This window comes from Buceros rhinoceros, unplaced genomic scaffold, assembly GCF_000710305.1.
Source record: "Buceros rhinoceros silvestris isolate BGI_N320 unplaced genomic scaffold, ASM71030v1 scaffold968, whole genome shotgun sequence".
Taxonomy (NCBI): Eukaryota; Metazoa; Chordata; class Aves; order Bucerotiformes; family Bucerotidae; genus Buceros; species Buceros rhinoceros.
In genome coordinates this window covers 30,002-52,076 of record NW_010424890.1, presented here as the reverse complement: position 1 = coordinate 52,076, position 22,075 = coordinate 30,002, and the positions used below count along the sequence as shown (strand labels likewise).

Below are 22,075 nucleotides of genomic sequence, written 5' to 3'. Positions count from 1 at the left end.
AAATGTCTGTCTCTAATGAGTCATATTTTTCTATCACCTTTTAAAGTGACAAACACATTTCACGACAACGTTTAAGTGGATTTTTGCACACAGCTCATTACCAGGTGCTGACTGAGACCAACAAAGACGTTTAACAGCTCAGAGATGAATTACCTATAGCTTAACTGATCTCCTAAGTTAGTCTTTGAAGGACCCTGTTTACTCTTTGACCTGTGCCAACTTTGAGGTATTCTAATTGCAGTTATGCATTTTAGACTGAACCAGAGAAAGCCAGCTGTAACTTGCCTTCTATATTATGTATGGTATCCTGGTCAAGCGGAGAAAAAAGTTACAGGCACACGAAATTCTTAATATCACAAAGCTTTGGAGCTTGCTATATTATTATTGGTTTGTCTGTGTGCTAGACCTTTATAGTTTTTTTCTTATGTTTAAAGTCCATTTTTGAAATTTACTTCTGTTGATTAAATGCATCATAATGTGAAACTGTCTTTAGCAAACACTCTAAATACATGCTAGTTTCAGTATAATTAGGTTCAGCAAATGCCAACATTTATCAGATGTGGTTATTTTTCTCCTTAGAAACATAATGAACTGAATTCACTAAACCTGTTACTGCGGCATTTGATTTACATAGATTGAACATGTGAAAGGACTGGTAGTAAAAGGTGCTGAGCCCTATCCACTCTTGACTTCAGCAAACGCTATAAGATAAGACCTAGAGTTGGTGAAAAAAAAATCCCACTAATTTCTCTAGTCAAATTAACATTGCCTACTGCTATGTTATCCTTGAATTTGACAAAAATATTTTGGTAATAAGGAAAATGTTTTTAAAATGACAAGATATTGAGAAATGGATAAACACATAGTCTCCAGTTAACACCAAGTTCAACAGGAGCATTTGAAAGATGTTATGCAAAGTAGTCTTGATGTTCTATGCATAATTGCTAATTCTTTTTTCCAAGATAGCTCATTTATGTAATCTTTCAATAATCTTAGGTCATTTACTTTAAAGGGTTTAGCTTTGCTCCCTTTGAAGGCAATGACATAACCCCAATTGATTTTGGGGTTAAAATCTAAGAGTTCTGGAAGAATGGTTTATAGTCCTCTCCAGCTTGTGTGGCTTTCTCTTCTAAGAATTTACAGTGTTAAGTGACAATCCTTGGAGATTTCAACATAAGGTATTTTGGCTAAAGAGGGAAGGAAATAACTTACCAAGCAGTTTACCCTCTGCCAGGATGGCAAAGTGATTTTCCTTCTGAAGGAAAACTCTGCTATAAATGAAAGCAAAAAACAGCCCTGTAGTTTGGTTGGAATGATGTGATTTACCCCACTGGATAATTCTTTATAGACATGTTTTTGCCCTATTATGTTTGTACATTTCTTTTTTGTTGCCTACCCAGGTGTCTCTTGCTCTTTGAAATAAAGGGTAATTACTAATTTATTTCCAAGAAAAGAAAAGCAGAATAGTAACTACTTTTCTAATACAGTGTTTGACTGAAGGAAGTAAGTGTTCATTTGAGAGCAAAGAAATTAATCTTCTGTTTGTTATGAACAGCCAGCCATTTCAGTAAGAAAAGAAACTCATTATTCTATAAGAATAGGTTCCAGGGGCTTTCAGATCGTTGGGGAATGAAATATAACATGGAGTATTATAAAATAGAAAAACTCAGTTCCAGCTATCTGAATTATCACTAAATTTAGATAGTGTACTGACGTTTATTGCTGCTCTAGTGGTATGTGCCGTAACTGTACAAAGCTGCCTTACGCCTTGCTTGTTCATGTGTAAATCAACTGCTTGCTGAGTTGAGGAATTCCGTCTTTATTTCTCATGTTTGTACAAAACACAGAAATCTGACCTGAATGTTTAATTTACTTCTGTTTAGAGGAACTTATTATCAGTCATCTTGTACTTATTGATTAATCCTCAGCACTCTCCACAACATTTTCAATCTGTATTTGGGGAATCCTCCGTTTTTCTGATCTTGTTCACTGGCATCTCAGCTGTGACTGGTCCACTGCCCACATGGGAGAAGTTCTTTTTCCACCATCTTTTTGGCTGCCTTTGTTTATAGCCTCACTGACTGCCCTTAGTTTGACCTCAGATGATTTTACTAAAATTATATTGTTTTATTACTTTCTCAGTGTTCCTTGGACATTCCTCTATATTGGTACCTATAACAGTTATCTTACCAAGCCCCTATTTCCTAGCTTCTTTATATACCTCACTCATTCCCCCTCTCCTTCCCCTAACAGCTGCCTAATTCTTGTCAGCTCCTTATTTATTCTCTGCTAATTTGAGAACGAGATGTAATTCTATTGTGTCCATGCTGAGTGCAGTAGATTCAGCATCTCTCTCTTGTTCACTGAATTTATCTACTTGTCCATGTCATCTTCAAGCTATATCAAGGCATCTTATATCATGCCAAAAGTTTTTATCATCTTACCCTTTGATTTGATTATTGTTCATATCCAGTCAAACTCTCACCTGATCTCTGTGGTCAGAATGATGAATTCTGTAAGTGTTGACACAGATGAAAAAAGGGGAAATAGATAAATGTGGCTATCAGAGATTGGAGGAGGTGTAGAATCAGAATAACCATCCCAGCTGCATGTTGCTACACTGTGTGCATCTGGCAGCATTGTCAGTTTATTAAATGTGACATTTGTTTTTCCACACCTTGCACCCCTTTCTTCCTTAAGTCCCATTTCTGGTCTGTGCTGCATTCATAAGAAAAAATTGGGAGACAAGTATGTGTTAACAAGTTGTGCTGAGTTACATGAAGAACGGAGAGCAGAAAGGCTCTGAAGAAGCAGCAATATTGTATTTAGTATGAGAAAAAAAGGATGGTAGAAAGATCAGAAAATGAAATAGGACTTGGGTAGCCCTTTTTGCCTTAAGTTTAGTCCTTGCTTTTCATAGTGTCTTTTACATAATTTAATAATATCCTTTTTTGATTAGACTGTTTATACTGAAACTATTACAATTAAATCTGTCCAATATTCATCTTGTTTCTAGAGAACTCTCCTTAGTATCTTGAAATTTCGGTTAAAACTTACATCTAAGATGTATTCTGTTCTTGGTCTATATAGTACCTGCATATGGGGCAAGTGTTTTGGTTTTGGTTGTTTTCTGGATGTTGTGATTGGCTAATTTAAAATACTATCACTTCTTCACCCCTTACAAATCGTCAACCTTTTTTTTTCTTTTTGAACACCTACTTTTAGAGTTATCTCTGAGAATACGTTTCGCCACACCATTCTCTCTGCACTGTCCTACAGTCCTGAAAGAGTCTGATCCTGTCACTTCCTCCTTCAGCTTTTTCAGCTGTCCCAAGTTATTTCTACCTAAATTAGGAACAGTTTCTATCTTAACTTCTTTTGCAATCCTTTCAAGTTTTCTCTACTTATACTTCAAAATTTACTTTTTGTAGAGACATTTGCCCTGATGAAAGATATACAAATTCCTCTAGGGTGGCCATTATTTGTCTCCTGGTTTTAAAACTATGAAACTAATTAGAAGAGAAACAGAAATAGGGATACAGTGCAGCAAGTCATGGCATTTGCTGATTATCAGGAGGATAACAATACAATTTTCATGTTGAATTGAGTTCTTATCTTTGTCTATGTCTTACCTGAGTATTATAAACTTCTCATCATATAATTGTTTTTAAGGAAATTCATGGTTGTTTTTTCTTTTTTTCTTGTGTTTAGTGGTGGTCATGGCTGTCATGTTTTTCTGCTTATCACTTTAACATGTGTCTTGATATTTTCTCTTCAGTCTTATAAAGGTCCCTTCATGTAAAAAGTCTGCAGCTCCTCTGTAACATCCTTACATCAAATCTAGTAAGAAATGTAATTTAAACACCGTATATACAAATCGTAATGAAGAAATTCATTATCAAGTCACTACCAGTGCCAAAGATAGAACTTACTGTGTATGAGATTATTGGGATTTCTTTCTTGTATTTGTCTTTGTTATTACTCTGTTCTGGGCTCTCCTACCACAAATGATAACTTCTTCATCTTGCCCAGTAAAGGAACTGATAGAGAGGTCTACACAGAGGCTAAAAATGGTCATTTTGGGTGTGGGAGGAAGCAAGTAGTACTCTCAAATGGCACATAACTTCTACTGGTAGTTTTGCAAACTTCCTCAATACCAGGGAACAATGTCTGTGATTATAATCTACCATTTCCAGTACATTTAAAAAATACTTGCAGATTAGTCTACCCATATACATTCAGTTATAACGCTACATGGAGAAGGAAAAAAGAGGGATTTTTTTCACTTTTCTTGTTCTGTAAGAGTTTGATCCAGTGGTAGAGTAATGGAAGATCCCCTACTTTCTGAAAAATCAAGGCATTTCCAGTGAAATGGGAGAGGAGTAAGGCGTGCGAAGGTTGTAGGAAGAGGAAAACTCGCCTGGTTCTCTAGGCATCAACCATACTCTGAGTAACTGAGTTTACGGAGCAAACCTCACATCCATCTTACAGGCCAGTGCATCTGAAAATTTATTTGGAAAAACTACTGTGTTTTGTTCTGCTGTCACGCATATAGAGATAATTACTATAGAGTTCTTCTTGCTAAGTATCTACATCTGCTATGGCTCATCCCTAGTTTCCTGATGAACATACAGCTACCATATGTTACCTGAAGAGTGGCTCGTTGGCAGCTGGATAGCATGGCCAAGGATTGATTGCTAAGTAGTATCACTTGTCAAAATATATGATCAATGTTAGTGTTACTCTGCATTCCACTCTTCTTTTGTCTGCAGACTTAAACTCATAAGTAATGCAATGAAACTGTAACACCTAAAGGACTATAGCAAGCTTTCTTGCGCTGAATGAAAATGGCATAAATGGGGAACACCTGTCATGTTTTTAGAACCAGTAGTTAGTGTTTTTCTCATTATTCAAATTGCTTTCAGATAGTTCTGCATTTCTCTATCAAATCTTAGGATTGAATGTGAATTACAAAATACTAAGATGATAAAAATGTTAGAAGTTCAGTTGTTTGTGACACCAGAAGACACTGGAAGGGTAACAAAATACTTACACGTCCTAAGTACAAAACCGCATGTCAGTTCTTGGCAGCAAGATCTTATTTTAAGGAGTGTTTTTATTTGCTAGATTATCATAGGAAACATTTCATTTCTAAGACAAGCTTTGAGCCTTGGAAATTGAAGTGTGGAAGCAGTGTCTACTCTGAGATGACGATCTGTAAATGTGTGTTTATCTTAAGACAAATAACCATGCTAGTGCTGGCTGACCAGTTCCAAGATTCTGTTTAAAAGGTCTGTAATTTCATTGGATGCTGGATTTGTACATAGCATGAAAGTGCCTGTTTTCTTTCTACAGGGAGAGGTGGCAAGAAATTTTTCCAGAAGGGCTAAATGTATTTTCTCTTCTGACCTAGATTCTATTTTATCACTTTTTTTGGTAAGGTGGACAAAATCAAATACATTAATATTAAAGAATTTTATCAGCAGGTTTGATACCAGTTCAGTCTTTGTCCCCCATTCCAAGTAAACTTGTGCCTCATTGTAAGCCTTGGTGTAGTCTTCTTTAAACCAGTGGAGCTGTGAGTGAAAACATGCCTATATTCCCTAGTGTTCAGAGAAGGCGGTTTTACAGTGTGCTTAGAACTTGTCCAGAGTTCGCACCGTGTGATTTTGTTTTTTTTCTTCAGAATTTGTTTTTCATTGCCAGAGTTCAGTACAGAGCAAATTCCTGACATGACTAATACTGCTTTTCTTATGAATAAGAAAATTGCACAAAAATCACTGACAATAAAATGTTCCTTCCTTTGGGCTCGTCTTAGAAACTTAAATCTTTCTTTTTGTACTCACGCATGAAATCTTTGTTTATGACATGGACATCTACCACCATGAGTTCTGCAATTTCTTCTCTGTCGGTTCTTTCTTTACTTTCCAGCCTAGCAAAAGGTCGCAGTGGAAATCACGTCTTTCCAACAGGTAGACCAGATTTCTTCCTCTTCAGTATTCCTATTATGGCTTCCTTTTTGCCTCAGGTTTAGTTGCCACTTCTTCTCAAGGTTCATCCCATCTCAGTACTCATAGTTATCCCTCATTCTCATTTATCTTCATTCTCCAATTCATGCTGCTTGCTTTGTCTGGTGTTTGCAGTCTACCAAACTGGGACCTTCCCTCCCTTCTCATTTTTTTTTTTTTTGTTGCTTTAATGCCCCCTTCAACATACTTCAGAATTTCTTGCTGACAGCAATATATGATGTTGTTTTCTTTCCATTTAAACATTCACTTTTTTTGCAAAGCCCACTGATGATAATTATCCATGTAATAAAGCTAAATATTTTACATAGTGTTTTTTAAACAGCATATGTAACATTCTAAAATGAAAGGCCTTTTGAGGTAGCCATCTGCCAGGTGTCAGACTCTTTAAAAGTTGGTGTCTTTGTTTCATTCTCCTGCAGGCTGTCATTCATACTTGAGCAGCCAACAACACGTTTTTGGCACATGGGCTCCCAGAGAAGGGGAGAGAGCACAGTGCCCTGCTGCAGGTGGGTACATGCCACCCCATGGACTTGTACAGTCAAAGATCCAACTGAGAAGCGCAATCCCCAGCTACAGTGTAGCATTGCAGACCCTTCCTTATCAAAGAGCCCTGCATGCTTCCCTGTTTACATGGAATAGTGCATCTTAGGAGAGAAGAAATCGAAGATGTGTGGCTGTATAGACAGCAGCTCTATTCCCAATTAGTCTGATGTAAATATGAAATCAAGGGCTTGCAGCACTGAAGAGTCTGTTCTGTACCTTGATACTCTCTGTAAGGGACTACAGGCCTTTAAAGGTCATCTAGTCCAAACCCTCCCACAAAGAGCTGGGATATCTGCAGATCAGCTAGATTAGGTTGCTTAGAGCCCTGTCCAACCTGACCTTGAATGTTTCCAGGGTTGGGGCATCTACCACCAGCTCTAGGCAACCTCTTCCAGTGTTTCACCACCCTCATTGTAAGCAATGTCTTCCTACTATCTAGTCTAAATCTCCTCTCCTTTAGTTTAAAACCATCACCCCTTGTCCTGTCACAACAGGCACTGCTAAAAAATAGTCCCTGTCTTTCTTAAAAGCCCCCTTTAAGTACTGAAAGGCCACCATAAGGTCTCCCCAGAGGCTTTCTCTTCTCCAGGCTGAACAGTCCTAACTCTCTCAGCCTGTCCTCATAGCAGAGGTGTTCCATCCCCCTGATTATTTTTGTGGCTCTCCTCTGGACTCATTCCGACAGGTCCATGTCTTTCTTGTGCTGAGGACCCCAGAGCTTACTGGAGAGAATACTCTAGGTGGTTCTCACCAGAGTGAAGTAGAGAGGAAGAATCACCTCCCTTGCTCTGCTGGCCACGCTCCTTTTGATGCATGTTGGCCTTCTGGGCCGCAAGTGCACCTTGCTGGCTCGTGTCCAGCTTTTCATCCACCAGCACCCCCAAGTCCTGCTCCACGGGACTGCTCTCAATTACATCATCCCCCAGCCTGTAGTGATCTCAAGGACTGACCCGACCCAGATGCAAGACCTTGCACTTGATCTTGTTGAATTCTCTCTTGTTCCTTACTGGATGGCATATGTAGTCTAGCCTGTCACATAAATGCTACCATATTCGACCATCCTAAATTTTCACTATGGCAGTTCAGTAGATAAATACATATATTACAAACTGTAATGAGACAGGTCCAAATCCTTTTTCTCCATGTGTTGTTCAAGCCAGAATCAGAAGTGCTTCCTCTTCCTTGTGTCTTTGCATTCAGAAAAGCATCCTTGTCCATGGCTCTCATTCAGCAGCGTTTACCAAGAGTCCTCCTGGTTTTAACCAGCACGGGTTAGTTAAAGTGCGATGTTATTAGATATGGCAGTCTGCCTGCCTCATGGTACCACCAGAGATGAACCTGTCAGGAATGTTTCTGCCAAGAAATATTGCTCAAAGTGCTTTTTTCAGATTACTTGACACTTGCTCATGAACTATGACTAACATTGCTTCTTAAAACGCTCTGTATGTTTATTTTATGAGCCATATGGCCCAAACTGGCCTAGTCTTCTATAGGTGTGAAAGAAAGTTTGGACAGATTTAATTACTTTGGACTTCTGAGCTTTACAGTACAAAGTTTCCATGGTAATGTAATTACTGTGTTTTATATAATTTATCCCCATTTCCCCTGGTTATTTCTAGATTTTTTTTTCTCTCTTTCTTTTGAAAAATGATGTTTTCAGGGAAAAAGAAAAAAACCTCCAAATAATTAGTTCTGCAAAACTGTCGTTGTGTATATTATACCTAAACCCAGATTTGAAATATGTGGCTGTTAGGAGCTGAGAGATTTCACCTAAGGTTTTTGCTAAGGGATCACTGGAAGCCTGTGAATATAGATCTTTTTGCTCTTGTGGGAACTTTGCAGAATAGTTAATAGAATCTGAATTAGTAATCCTCATTAATGAGGATTCCCTTCTCCCTTTGTAGTCCCTTTAACACTTCATAGCTGTTAAAAATGGTACGTATACAAAATAGTAGGTAAGAACCTTTCAGAGGAGTAGAAGATTTCAATATGGCTGGGCTCACTTTCCCTTTACAAGGGCTCTCACTCAGTGAAGTGATCCCTGTCATAAGCGTGACACATGGTAAGCAAATGTAAATCTTCTCTGAGCATGTTTTTTTTAAGAAATGATTTTTTGTTTTATAAAAATGTTTTACTGTAGTTCTGCTGTAGGATTCTTGAAGAAGTAGTAACCAAATTCCTGGGTGACCGTTCTTGGAAAAGTAATGCAGGAATTGTGCTCAGCGGATGGTGCAGCCTGGGTGTTTAAAATACAATGCAGGTCTGCCTTTTGTGTGCCCTTCATCTGAAACAGGCTAATGCGTCAGTATACGTTGACTTGTTATTCCACAGGCTGGTAAATAATTGTATGGACTTGTTTTTAGTGATGCCTTTTCTTAGGCTTTTTGTCGTACAATCAGTGATAAAAATATCATTAGATAACATGCACACAGTCATGATATAAAGCATGAAGAGCTTGCAGTTTGTTTCTTCTGCAATAAATATTCTCCCTGTGAAAAAGATGCAATGTAATACAAAGAAATGACAAAACAAGAACATATCAAGGGGTGTACACACAAGCATGTTTCTTAGCTCAATTTAAATGAACCCATGCATAAATCAAGAGAGTCTGAAGATGGCTGTGAGCTCTGTCCTGATTTTTACCTTACAACATACTGAAAAATCATCTGTGATGCTAAAAGGTGGTTATTTTTGGCAACCTATATCAATTTCCTATTCACACAGCAACTGGTGGCAACTATAAATAATCCTGCTTTAATAGCTGCTAAGAATCTGTTCACATTTGGCACACAAACAACGTGCACAAATAAAATTTAAGATCCCTTGTTCTGCTATTTCATTTGAGCCCACTCATCAAGCTTAGTTTGCTGCCATTTGAAAGCTATAGAAAAGCCATTAACTGGCAGGACTGTGAGAGCCGCAGTGCAGCAGCACACCTCAGTGCTGGAAGACTGTGGCTGCAAGTGCACACCAATTAAATCTTTCTATTCCTGGGCATGTGGGATTAGGAGCAGTGTCAATCAATTGTGCTACAATAGCACGTGCAGTAGTCATAGTTCAAGACGCGCAGAGGTTTATCATTAACTCCAGCGGTTGGGTGAGGATGACTTGGAAGCCTCTGCAAGATCCTGGAACAGAAACTACATTAAATAATGTATTCTGAGGTATACTGGATACCTGAGGAAGGGCTCTAAATAATGCATTTTCTGGGCATGACAGTTGTAGCAGAAGAGAATGCAGAAACCTGTAGCAAGACTACAGCCTGAGATGAAAGAATGTCTCATTACCATTTTATCAAATGCTGTAAGTAACAAAACAGTTATTTTGATCTTAAAACTGTCTTTTTATTTTCTGGGGTGTGTCTTTTCAATGCATATGCAAAAAGTCGAAGGCAGATGCTGCATGATGTCAACGTGGTAGTCAGGAAGGGGAGTCGTTACTTTGCATGTGAATATGCAGGCAGAGCACAGTGTTTCTTTTTCTCCTCTGTTCAGGGGCAACTTCATTGTGTGTGTGATAAAGCGCTCATTCTGAAGTTCATACTGATCGGGTTTTAAAACTTCTCTTTAAATTAATCACCGAAGAAAATAATATCTGAAAAGAAGAAAAGTGTCATTCATAGCATTATATTAACGATGCCTATAAGGACAATCTTGGACATGGCTCTTACACTTTATAAGGGTAATAAAAATAAGAATATCTTCATAATTATGAGCACATCTCAGTATCTATTGTAATCAAATGCTTGTATCCCCTCTTTATCAGAATATTTAGCTATTTGGTGTAACAGACTTAAAAAATGATAATGAACTTTTAACCTTGAATCATGCAAGCTGCCTCCTTAAAGACTGAAATTAGGATCTCTGCTAAATGTATTGATTCAATGCAGAGCAAATTCCTAGCAGCATTTTTTTCTTCAGTCTGCCAATCAAGGCTGCCTGCCTTCCAGCTGCACATTTTTCGAGCTTTTTGGGTTTGCCTTTTAAAGCATCCAGGGTCTGAGTGGAAATTGCTGGTTTTATATCAGATAAATGAATTATTGTTTAGATACTTGTTTTGGATAGCCGGTAGTAGTTTGCTAACCATGGATATTTTTTACTGCAGGACTTGGAAAACTTCAGATTTCAAGTGATTATACCACTGGTTTTACATGACAAATAGCAGACTGCTGTAAAAGATTTTCTTTCCAGATTGTGGTCTTTGATGACTTAAGTGTACCAAGGACGTTTCTGGAACTATTTTTAAAACAGTATGTTACAGTTGAGAAACCAGTAGTGTGGTTCTTTGATGTTTTAATACGAAATTAATTTGCCCTGGAAGTATTTTAGTAATGTAAGAAAAAATTATTTATGAGGGTTTCCTCTTGTCTGGATTCAATGGGACTTGTGTATGGAACTGCTTTTAATACTGGTGGGAGTTACAAGCGTAAATTCCCTGTTCATGCAGAGAAGCACGGATTAGTTTTACTGCATAGTTTTAAAGGTGCATTCTAAGAATAAGGCTTCGAGCTTGTAATGAGATTTGATAAATGCAAATCAGGAATTTGTGGTACAATAACCATTTTGAAAATGTCAGGAAAATATTGTTGGATCTTTATTCACTTATGAATTACTTTCTTAAAGTGAAACTGTAACAAATCTATATAGACCTGTGTGTGTTCAATAGCATATTAAATATGTAACTGTATAATGAAACTGTAAGTTCCTTAATGGGTAAGAGATGAGGATGATCATGAGGTTCTCTCATTAAAAGGAAGCGAGGGATGACTACTTGAGGTGTTCATTGCATTAGTTAGAGGGCAGGGATGAAGGACTGAAACACAGCAGAGGCAAAGGTGGATGTATACCATTAGTTTTGGCAATATTGCTTGTTTCCTCTTTTCTGTATTCCAAATATTGTAATTAGTGATTTTTCACTAAATCGAGGTATTTTATCACATAGCACTTTTCCTTCCAAATAGCGAGCCTTGGAAGACAATGGGTGCTGGCTGGAGCCTACCAGAAGGTCTTTTTACTGCCTGTGCTTCTCCATATAGAGTTGGCAAAAGTGCTTCCGTCTCCACCTGTAATGAGTGAAGGAGAAACACTTCTGTCATCCTCCCCTGAGCATTACCGTTTGACTTAACATGCCAGTAGGTTGGCAGATATCTGTGTTTGGCAGACAGCCAGGATAAAGTATGGACCAGGGCTGCGTGCAGGGTGGCAGCACCAGTGATGTTCTGAGATCTGCTGAGAGCAGCTGAACCTCAGGGGTTGGGATGTGACTCTTCATGGCCCACTTTGGCTTTATCTATTTCACTAATGATTTCTGTATCAGAAGGAAAAGTCATTGAACCAGAGGAAGTGTGTTTGCAGAGCACTGTCTCTTGGTCAGCTTTGGGGAGAGGGAAAGTGTCTAAAAGGTACACATTAATGGCACTTTAAAGCTAGTATTTTAGGAACTGTAGTGCTGTGTGCCTGGATTTTGCATGTGTTTGCACTTTGTTTTTCTAATCTCTGCAGAGATTAACTGTGGAGATCTGAGCTGAGAAAGGCTATAGCTATTCTCCTATGACATTAGCAGAAATTTACTAATATTCTTTCATTTTTTCAGGGCACTGTTCCCACTAGGAAGCTGTGAAAATGAGATATACTGTCACCATCTTGTCATAGAATCTTTCTTGTTGGAAAGATCCAACCTGGGAGATTTCCAGTCCACAGTCCTGCTCTAAGCAGGGACAGCTGCGTGGTCAGACCAGATTGTTTGGGGCCATGCCCAGTGAGGTCTTTCATCCCAGTAATGCTCTGGAATATGGCCTGCTGCAGCCATCATGTTGTCTTCATCAGCATTTAAAACACAAGCTATATGTGTGTCTGCCTGTTTGAGCAGTTCTTGTTGTCATTGCTAGAGCCCATCTCCCTTTTGCAGCCAAGTATCATTGCTGCTGAGAGCTGCCCCTGTCTGTGCTAGTAGCTTCTTGGCAATCAGCTAGCATAAGCTATTTAGAAGAGAGAACAGTGGTACATAGGAGAGTACCACATGTTGTCTGCCAGCTGCTGGGTACCATTTTATCTCCATGATTTGTGTGACAGACTGTACAAATTAACATAATTTTGCAAATTAGGCAGCATCTTGCTGCTATCTTCCCTCCCTTGTATATCCAGTAATGACATAAATAAAATCATTTACACGTTGTGGCTGTGGTTTTCCACTTGTGCACTGGACTTCCTCTGAGGGATCAGCAAAGGTAACCAAGGAAAACGTTACTTTAGTCAGAAGGCTTAAATTCATTACTCAAATGCTGTAGAGGTGCCTAAGTGCAAACAGAATTAATACCTTGCTAAGGAGTTATAGTCATGCTGACTGCAAAGCTGAGCCAAGTGAATTTATCCAAACATTAGGATCATCAAATCTGAATATCAGTGTCTACTTCCTTTCTTTCTGGATTATCTCTGTTTCCGATTTTTTAATCTCCTCTGTATGAATTATGAAACACTAAATTGTGCTTTGTTATGGACCAATACTTACAGAGATCTGGGATGGAAATACTAATTAGGTGTTTATTGGTGAATTAATTCAGGATTCAAAACAAGATACAGAAGAAATATAGTAATTCTCTTCAATATCTAGCTGTTATTTTCTTCAGCATCTGAATACATGGCAAGGATGTCCACAAAGAAAATGAGCTGGAGTCAAAGATGCACTGAAAGATTTGGCCTGTACTGATTTATTCCTTCTTTTTGCTGCCTTCTAATGATATTATTTTTAAAAAATCCATATACTATAGGGGTCTTTCCTTCCATTAAAAGAAAATCAGTCTTGACTTTAGTCTGCAATACTGGAGACCTTAATCATATACTTTATCTTCAGAGGCTGAAGCCAGAAGTAATGTTCTTACAGATGTCATCTTAAGTATTTTTCACACTAACTCAGAGTATTTGGTAACAAAATTATAATTGTATTTATGAATGAAAGACGATTAAATTCTCTGGATCATTGTTGTTATTTCCATTTTATTTAATTTTACCCCTTTACTGTAGCTTGCCATTTCAATGCATTTTCTGTTTCAATAAAATTATTAACCACTAGAACTCTCAACATAGTTGGATGAGCGTTTCACCCATGGTGGTGTCTGCCCCTTTTCACCAGGTTTGTGGGACAGACTGCATTAGCATGTTCCAAGATACTTCAGGGGAAAGAAGCATGTCATCCCAAGCTCTCGTTTAACACTTTAAATTCAGGCTGTGTGCTTTTGCCAAGGGCTTCAGCTGTTCTCACATCACCCAGTCTTCTGAGGCTCCAGATGTGTCACAGCGATAGCTCTACCTTGAACCTTATGCAGATTGGAAAGGGGTGGAGGAAGATGTGATATGATACGTTAGTTTTAGTTTACAGAGGATGGGGACTCGAGCTTGATTCTCCCATGGATGAAGAGGCAATACTGTGGGTGAAACATGGTATCTTCATGTCAGCTTTCTTACTGTGAGACAGTCTGTGAAAATTTCTTCTGTGTTTCAATAAAGTGAGTGCTGTAGCTTAGACTGAATAAAAAGACAAGAGGACCCTGAAAAAAAAAAATTGGAGACCCCTAGTTGGTCTGCAGTAAAGGAACCCTTTGCCTCTGTGGCAGTATGTGCAGGATGTGTGATGACCCAAGTAACAGTGACACTTAGGTACTCTGTCACACTGGACAGTTAGTGATGTGACAGAATTAGTAAAGTCTTCAAAGTGTTTTCTCCTTCTTATGAACAGGATTTCTTCTATTCCAGGATTGGGCAGGAGGTGGTACTCATTTATTTAGTCCATTTGAGGGTGTCCCAGGGAATTCTCATAACCCCTTGGACGTGTCCTTTGCTGCCGATGAGGAGCTCAAGGCACAAAAACGTAAAAATTATGCAGGTGGTAGGAAGGAGAGCTGTAAATAGAAGCAGGATGTCTGTACCAGTCCTTACTCAACAGCAATCCCTTTAGTTTAGGCTGGTATTTCGTGATGGTGTCAGCTAACTCTTGTGTCATGGTTTATTTCTGCAACAAGAGAGCTAAGTACAATATGGCTGCAGGGAAAACTTCCTTTTCCTTGTACATACTTTATGACCATACGTACTGTGACCTATGGCATAAGTTTATTACTGAAACGAGATGCCTAGTATGACCGAGAGACCCTGCCTGCTGAAAATGAGGCTGGGAGGAAGAGGCAGGAGTCATCTTCCCCGCGAGTCCAGAAGGAGCGAGAGGAGCAGCTATGTGTCACAAGCCACTGCTTGGGAGTTTTTTAGATCCTATGAAGATGCATAAAGTAATTCTGAGGGAATAAAGAGATTTTGGTGAAAGATATATGTCTGAGAAGCTTATACTGTAAGATACAGTAAAGGAATGCTAGTACAATACACAGTATTTCTTATTCCATTTTGACAGACTGAATCTGTCTGATATATCAGTGATATACAATACAGATTTTTTTTTTTAAAAAGAGTTTAATCAGTATGACAATTCAGATGTCATGTTGGATATCTGAAAAATAAGGTGAAGCTACTTTTTAATTCTGCAGTCAAGAACAAATGTTTTTTGTCTTAGAGTCCTCGATACAAGAGGAGCTAGAGCTAGAACACTTTTCCTTCTGTTAAACTCTTTGTGTTTCTGTCTCACTCTAGTCACAGTATAGATGAAGGCCATCAGGGAAAAAAGGATATTATTTGGAACCTATGGATGCTAATACTTCTATACCAGCCTATTATACTAGATTTATCTTTTATTCTCCTGGGTTCATGTGACAATGACAAAAGTCAACTTTATTTTTTTTATTTGAACTAATTTTCTACCTTTGCTAAATACAAAAAAGTTAGAACTCATGACACTGGATGCCGGGAAATAGGTAAAAAGAGCATTTAGTTTAATATCTGTATTTACACTTAGGAAGCATTCTTTAGAAAAATATATTTGGGGCTGGCAGTAGCCCAATTATCTTTGCACTCTTGTGGTAGTGGTTATCTCATCATCATGGCTTGGCTTTGCGGATGAAGATTTGGGAAGGGCTTTTCCCACGCTTACTGCAAGCACGCTGATGGCTGAAAAGGCCAATGCGGGATAGGCAAGACCGGTTGCAAAGAGCACACCGGAAGGTCTCCTTGGGTGGTGTAGTCAAGGCACGGTTCTTTCTGAGCTGTCTTTTCTCCTTGAAACTGATTCTACACGTGCTCTCAAAGGAGGCAGCAGCGTTATGTATGGTGTGTCTCCAAATCTCCCGATTGGAGGCCAGGGTGGACCACTGATGGTGGTCAAATAATTTGGCAAGTGTGCCTCCAAGTAAATAAAACTTTCTTAACTGGAACAACTGACAGCAACTTTCCTAACAATAACAACTGCCTAGAATAGCATTTGAAAATTATATTAAGATGAAGATTTGTATTAAATTGGTTTTTGGAAAAATATATTTTGAAATAACAGCAAAAGGAACAATATTAACTTGGACAATTGAGGGCTACAGGATTTCTGACTTTGTATTCACTAAAATAGGTTTATTTATAATATTTTTGATGGAAATTACAGTCATCCCAAAAATATTGTCATAATTTTGTTTCCCACTGTAAAAAATCTGTCATGAGAGAGAAGCATGTAAGGAAATTATAAGGAAATTCCTATATGTTTGATATTGGGCTTTTTTTCTTCTAATACAGTGATTTTGCTGACAGCAAAGAATCTAGCCACCCTGCAAATAAGATGAAAGAAGATTGTAAAGGTCAAAGTATCATATTTTCACACCATATTGGCACAGCGTACATGAGGCTTCAGAATTCTGATTACATTTTTAAGAAGATTCCTGCAAGATCAGAGAATAGCAAAAACCGCACAAATCTCTGTTTCCACATGTTAATATGTAGTGATATAACCACTTTTCCTCACAACATTAGTGAAAGTTTTGAGGCTAAGGAATGTATTTTCACTCCTGAAGTAACTTTTTGCTCCAAATAATCACAATTCCTTTACTTTCTGATTTCAGACAAATTAATATACTGCATCATGGTAATTTTTGCCCAGTTGTTAAGTAGTAAAAAACAAGGAGAAAATATTTGTAGCTAATGAGATTAATACCTGCATCAAAATTGCCAATTTTAAAGCAAGTAAAATTTTAAGCTGAACTAATTCCAATTTATTCTTAAACAAATGGAAATCAGTTAAGCCAACAGAAGTTCAGTCTGATTTGGAACAAATAAAGAGTTGTCCTAATTGAAATTTTTTAACGTATCATGAAGGAGCACCACCAATTTAAAAACAAATAATGTCTGATTGTTTATTATAAAAGCTGTATTTTCCATTTATTTATTTGTTTTCAAGGAAATAAACTGCCTTCAGTGTAAGCAACAGAAAAATAAGACCTGCTAAGAGTTCTAGGTTTTTGACTACTGGACATACTCTCAAGTACCAAATGGCATGAGTCAATCTGTTGTAACCTGAGCAAATGCAAGTCGTGTTGCCAAATCCGTTTTCCTTGCCAGTGCCATTCTTGTGCATTGAAAGACGGCTGTCCCTGACAAGTTCCCCTCATCTGTAAGGTGCTTCAGAGGGCTGGAATGTAATCCTTTTTAATCTCTTTTTGGCCAGTAAGAATGGGAGCTGGCAAGAAGTGTGGCACAGCTCAGAAGTGGAAGAGCATGTGGTTGCTTTTTACTAGGTTTTACCCAGCTAGAATACAGACATTCCTGTAGGGTTTCCACTTGGAAGTGTGCTCTGTTCTCTTGTGCTTTGTAGTTGATTTTAAAACAGAAATTGTTATTCTTGGGAAGAAGGAAAATGTGGAGTCTGATATCGTTGGCCATAAATACTATTATGAATGTCTCTATAAAGTATGCCTTTGCAGAAGAGATAGAAGTGATACTCAGAGCATGCAGACAAGCAATAGATCTGGGCCATACCACCTCAGGCTTGTGGAGTCCTGCTGTGGTCCCATTCAGCAAAAATCCTGTTATGAAGTATGACATATAAAATATATATATATGGGACCTTGTAGAGACATCTACAGAAAATTGAGTGTTTTATTAAGGTCGTATCTAATTGATGGTTTTCAAATGTGATCCCTTTACTATACAAGGAATCAAAGTTTTCTTCTGTAAAAGTTTGTAAATGTTGACATCTAAGCTAAGGAAAAGGAAGGTTGAAAGGGAGGCATGTAGAATTCCCCTTTTTCAGTCTTCGTGGCAAGAGTATTATGTGGTCTTTAGGTAGCTTATTGCAGGAGGCTCTAAGAAAATATGTGAAAACTATGTATCCTTTACTCAGCACCGAGTTTATGTGGAACAGGAGCACTTTTATATTCATATTGCAGATGAAATCAATACCTTGGTTTTGAGGTGCTCTGCTTTGGACACAATTATTCAATTTTGTTAGCTGAAGTGCTAATAATGTTAGTTACAGAACTGGTCTATGTAAATCATATAGACAGTTGGGAAAGGCAATCCAAATGGCATACATAATTCCTTCTAATCACCATTGAATATATAGATTTATTATGTCTTTGAAAGACACTTTTTCTGCCCTGTGAGCATTAATATTGGGGCTGCGATAATTTCTGGGTTTTTCTGCTTCAGTTTCTTCAATAACTTTGAAACATTTTTTGTTTGTCTAGTTATTTCCTCAGTGTATGAACTTGAAGTTTCATGTGGACTAGGAGTCCATCCGTTCACAATCTGCCTTTTTTCAGTTTGTCAGATGAGATGAAGCTGTTCAATTTCTTCCTCTTCTTCAGACAAATTATCAACCAGGTTTCCACATTTTAACTTGATCGAGAAGTGATATTGCTATGAATGTTCACAAGCAAGTGTGATAGTGATTTTTTACACTTTTTTTCCTTATATTTTCCCGTACAGCTGTGCTATAGTGTTACGTGACCACAAATATAATGCTGGATGGTGGAAGGTGACCTTAATAGACTATTTCAAACCTTTTTGTCAGGACAGCTCCTCAGCCTGCTTTCATTTTCACTTGAAGATGTGAAATGAAGATCCAGCTCAGACTAGCAACTGTCCTTGCTACTCTAACCATAGCCCAGGCTTACTTAGGACCTGCCCAATAACCATCACCCCAGTGCAAGGGAGAGAAGTCTGTCAGATGCCAGGGGTGTATCTCTGCATACCAGAAATTATCCTGGGTTGATTCTTCACTTTACTGCAGGGTTGTCTTTACAGAACTATCCAGGCCCAACTGGAGGTGCCAGAGCTGACTGAGCTGCCCTGAGTGCCAGAAACACTGGACTGCTGTGCCCACGTTGGCGCTTTTGTGTGGCTATCCACTCAGTTTACCAAACAAGGGATCTTGTGTTCTTACCTGTTAATCTCATCCATGTGTATTATTTTCATCTTGGTACTCTACCTAAATTTACGCTATATTAAACTCATTTTACTGTTCCGGATTCCCTTCCTTTTTATGCTACATAACCTTTCTTTTTCCTTTTCACCCTTCAAATTTATGTTGTCTCTACTTAGTCACTGCTTAGCTAAGCTATGCATATTTAATTCTTTTCATCTTTCCCCATAAATCAGTCCCTCAGGCCCCAGAACCATTTATGGAAGTTTCTTTTGAACTGCTCCAATTTGACTGTCTAGAGTTGAATGCAGTATGCCAGAGAAGTTGCCTTTCTGCAGAAAGCAGGAAGGCCTGTTTCCAATCCTGTTGCTACTTGAAAACTGAGATGGCAGTCCCTTGATGTATACTGCACAGTGACCAAAGGACTACACGTTAGCTCTGCTGCAGAATTTTTATTAGCTCCACTGTACTGTAAACTACTTTTACATCTGCTTTTACTTTACAGTGGTATCTGTAAATGATTAGATTGCGTGTAGAACCACAGTCCACTTGGCGCAGGATTTCCTTTCCTATGTGCTTGCCAATCCTTATGGTTAGGTCTATGAACCACTGTTTCCCTTTTGGCTTTTGACTATCTGTGATGTATGATACTGAATATCCTCTTTGTCTTGATCCACATATACTGTTTTTTCTTTTTTCTTTCTTACTAAATTAGTTACATGCAAGCTTTTGCAAATTTTGATTTATGTTTTTTTCGCCTGCGTTTTCTGTAATTCTCATATGCAATATGTCTCTTGATGCCTGGTATATTTACAGCCTAACCAGTGATATCTGAGATGATCTGTGTTGAAAGAACTGCCCCAGGTTTTGAAACAGTCTGATTTTTTGTTTCTTTGTTCAGACATTAAATTACAGTAAACCAGTTTGTTGTTTCTGCTGCTGTTCATCTTTCTCAGTACCTTTGAGGCATAGCAACTGTAGTTTATGGCTTCCTGTCACTGTGCACCTATGTGTTAATTCACCCTTGAAGTTGCAGATTTACAAGTATCAGTGACAGTCTTAGTGTTTTTCATCACTTATTGTGATGGGAATGTCTTTGATCTCTGTAACGATCCCTTTTATACTGTGATGGCACAAGAATTTTCCAGTGCGTCTGTTCCTGGATGCGTGTCCTCCCCTTCTCTCTGTCCTGTATCTGGAAGTGTGGACTCGAGATGAATATATTATTAGACTTCTATTAACTGCACTCTAAGGAAATAACTTATCTTCACAGCTTAGTTGCGACTTCATAAGTTTTACACTACAGCTAAATAAAGGCAGCCGTGTCTGCGCAAGGACTAAAAGGAGCTTTTTTTTTTTTTTTCTAGAGGATTTATAATCTCTTTCCTCTTCTCTTTTTGTCATTTGTCAAGCCAAGGTCTTTTCTCTCATTCTGCCTTCCGATCTGGAGCTTCTAGAGTTTTACTGGCTGTTGGTGTGACTTGATACTATTTAGATTATTAAAATATGACCAAATATGCTGATGTTAGTTTCTCAAAGGCTTTGTGACTGACAAGCTCTATTAAGTGCTTTATATTATTTTAACAAATATACATTGCTTGCTCCTGGAAATCCCAAATAATGAATGACATAAATACACAGATGGAAAAGTGAACAAAAGATTATAAGGGTTAGCTCAAACAGCCAATTTTTTTCTTCTTCTAACTTGTCTATATACAGCTATGTCTTAAAAGATGTGTTAGTGAAGTCAGTTTGAACCAGATGACTGTTACTTTCTGATTACTTTAAACTCTTGTTGCAGTTTAAAAAAAGGACAAACCACTGAAAGTTTTTTTTTTCCTCTGCGACTTCTATAGCCTTGGGGAAAATGTAAGTTCCCTGAGAGCTATACAAAATAGTTGAAAAAAAAAAAAGAAAGGTTCAGGCTGATAACAGACAGTGGGTTTGTCCTGGGCAAGGGAAGAAAACCAGTAGAACAGGTTTTTGGATTAAGGGGGTGAAACAAAATTAATTTAATGCACCAAGCCAATAAAATCATAAATCAATCACTTAAATGCAAATAGGACAGATGAAAGAGAGAAGAAATATATATATTAATAAATACCTAAATAGGCATATACGTATAAATATACATTTCTCCCATTCATTCCTTACATCCTCAGTTTAACAAAGAAAGCCCCGTACCATGTAGTCCACAGAGGGGGGTGGGCGGGAAGAAAAATGGGAGGCGCATCTTTTTAACCTCAAGGACTTCAGTTCAAATATGAACTTGTTTGGAGCAAATTCTTTGCAGTAACTTAGTCCTTCTCTGAGATGGCTGAAAGAAACTTGAGTTTGCCAGTCTACCAGGGGCTATACTCCGGCTTCTAGCTCTCGCCATCTCCAGAACGGGACACAGACTGGGTTTCTGGAGAATGCCTTAGGTTTCCCACGTTGCTGCAGAGGCTCCATGTTGGGCATTTGAAACCTCATCCACTTTCCCCCTTGCCAGCAGCTCTGTTCCCTCAGTGCAGGGTTTGGGGGCTTACAGCTAGTTTGCCCCTTTTCTTCTGGTTAAAAACTCAAGTCTAACGAACCACCCCTGCTGGTAATTGGCAAAATGAAAATGTCTGCCTGCGGTGTGGAACAAATCTTTTACTGCTCCAGAAATTGAGGTATCTGCAGTCTCCGCTCGATGTTTCTTTTCCCCGTGTCTGTCCCAGTCAAAAGTCAAATGGACGCGCCTTGGAAGCCACGTGAATTGCAGCTTTATATAGGCTTATTCACAGAGGCGCTTGGTTGACACGTCTCGGCTCCAAACAGAAGCCGAGAACCCAAGAAGAGGGGTCAGCACTTCCTGCTTCCCCAAAAGAGACAACAATTTCACAGTACTGACTGGAAGGAAGGGAGGGTGGGGAAATTCCCCCCCTTCATGTGGAAGCTGACAGTTTTAAACTATCACAACTCTCTCTTCAGATCCTGATAACGGGGATTTACAATATTTCTTTAAAAAACCTGTTTTAGAAATAATTTCATTAATCTTTGGGAAACATATAAGCATACTTTGCTTTGATTTTCCTGAGGAAACAAAGTCTGTGTGATTCCGTTACTTGTGTGCGTGCATCTTTTAGTTTTTCTTCCCGTTGTTTCCAAACTCATTACCCAGTTTCAAGAAAATGTTTCAAACCCAGGTTAATCATGACACAATTTATCCAAACAAGGGAGCAATGTTTGGTACTACATTGCCT

General features: G+C 38.4%; 1 protein-coding gene across 1 annotated transcript in view; it reads left to right on the top strand.

Moving 5' to 3' along the window:
- Window positions 1-9,610: 9,610 nt before the first annotated feature.
- The window catches only part of LOC104497650 (unconventional myosin-XVI-like), a gene marked incomplete at its 3' end in the record, with an annotated part of 22,319 nt that continues 9,854 nt past the window's right edge, over window positions 9,611-22,075 (top strand). Inside the window, exon 1 of the mRNA XM_010140926.1 lies at window positions 9,611-9,875. Coding sequence (XP_010139228.1) covers window positions 9,848-9,875 — 28 coding nt within the window. The remainder of the gene's footprint in view (window positions 9,876-22,075) is intronic.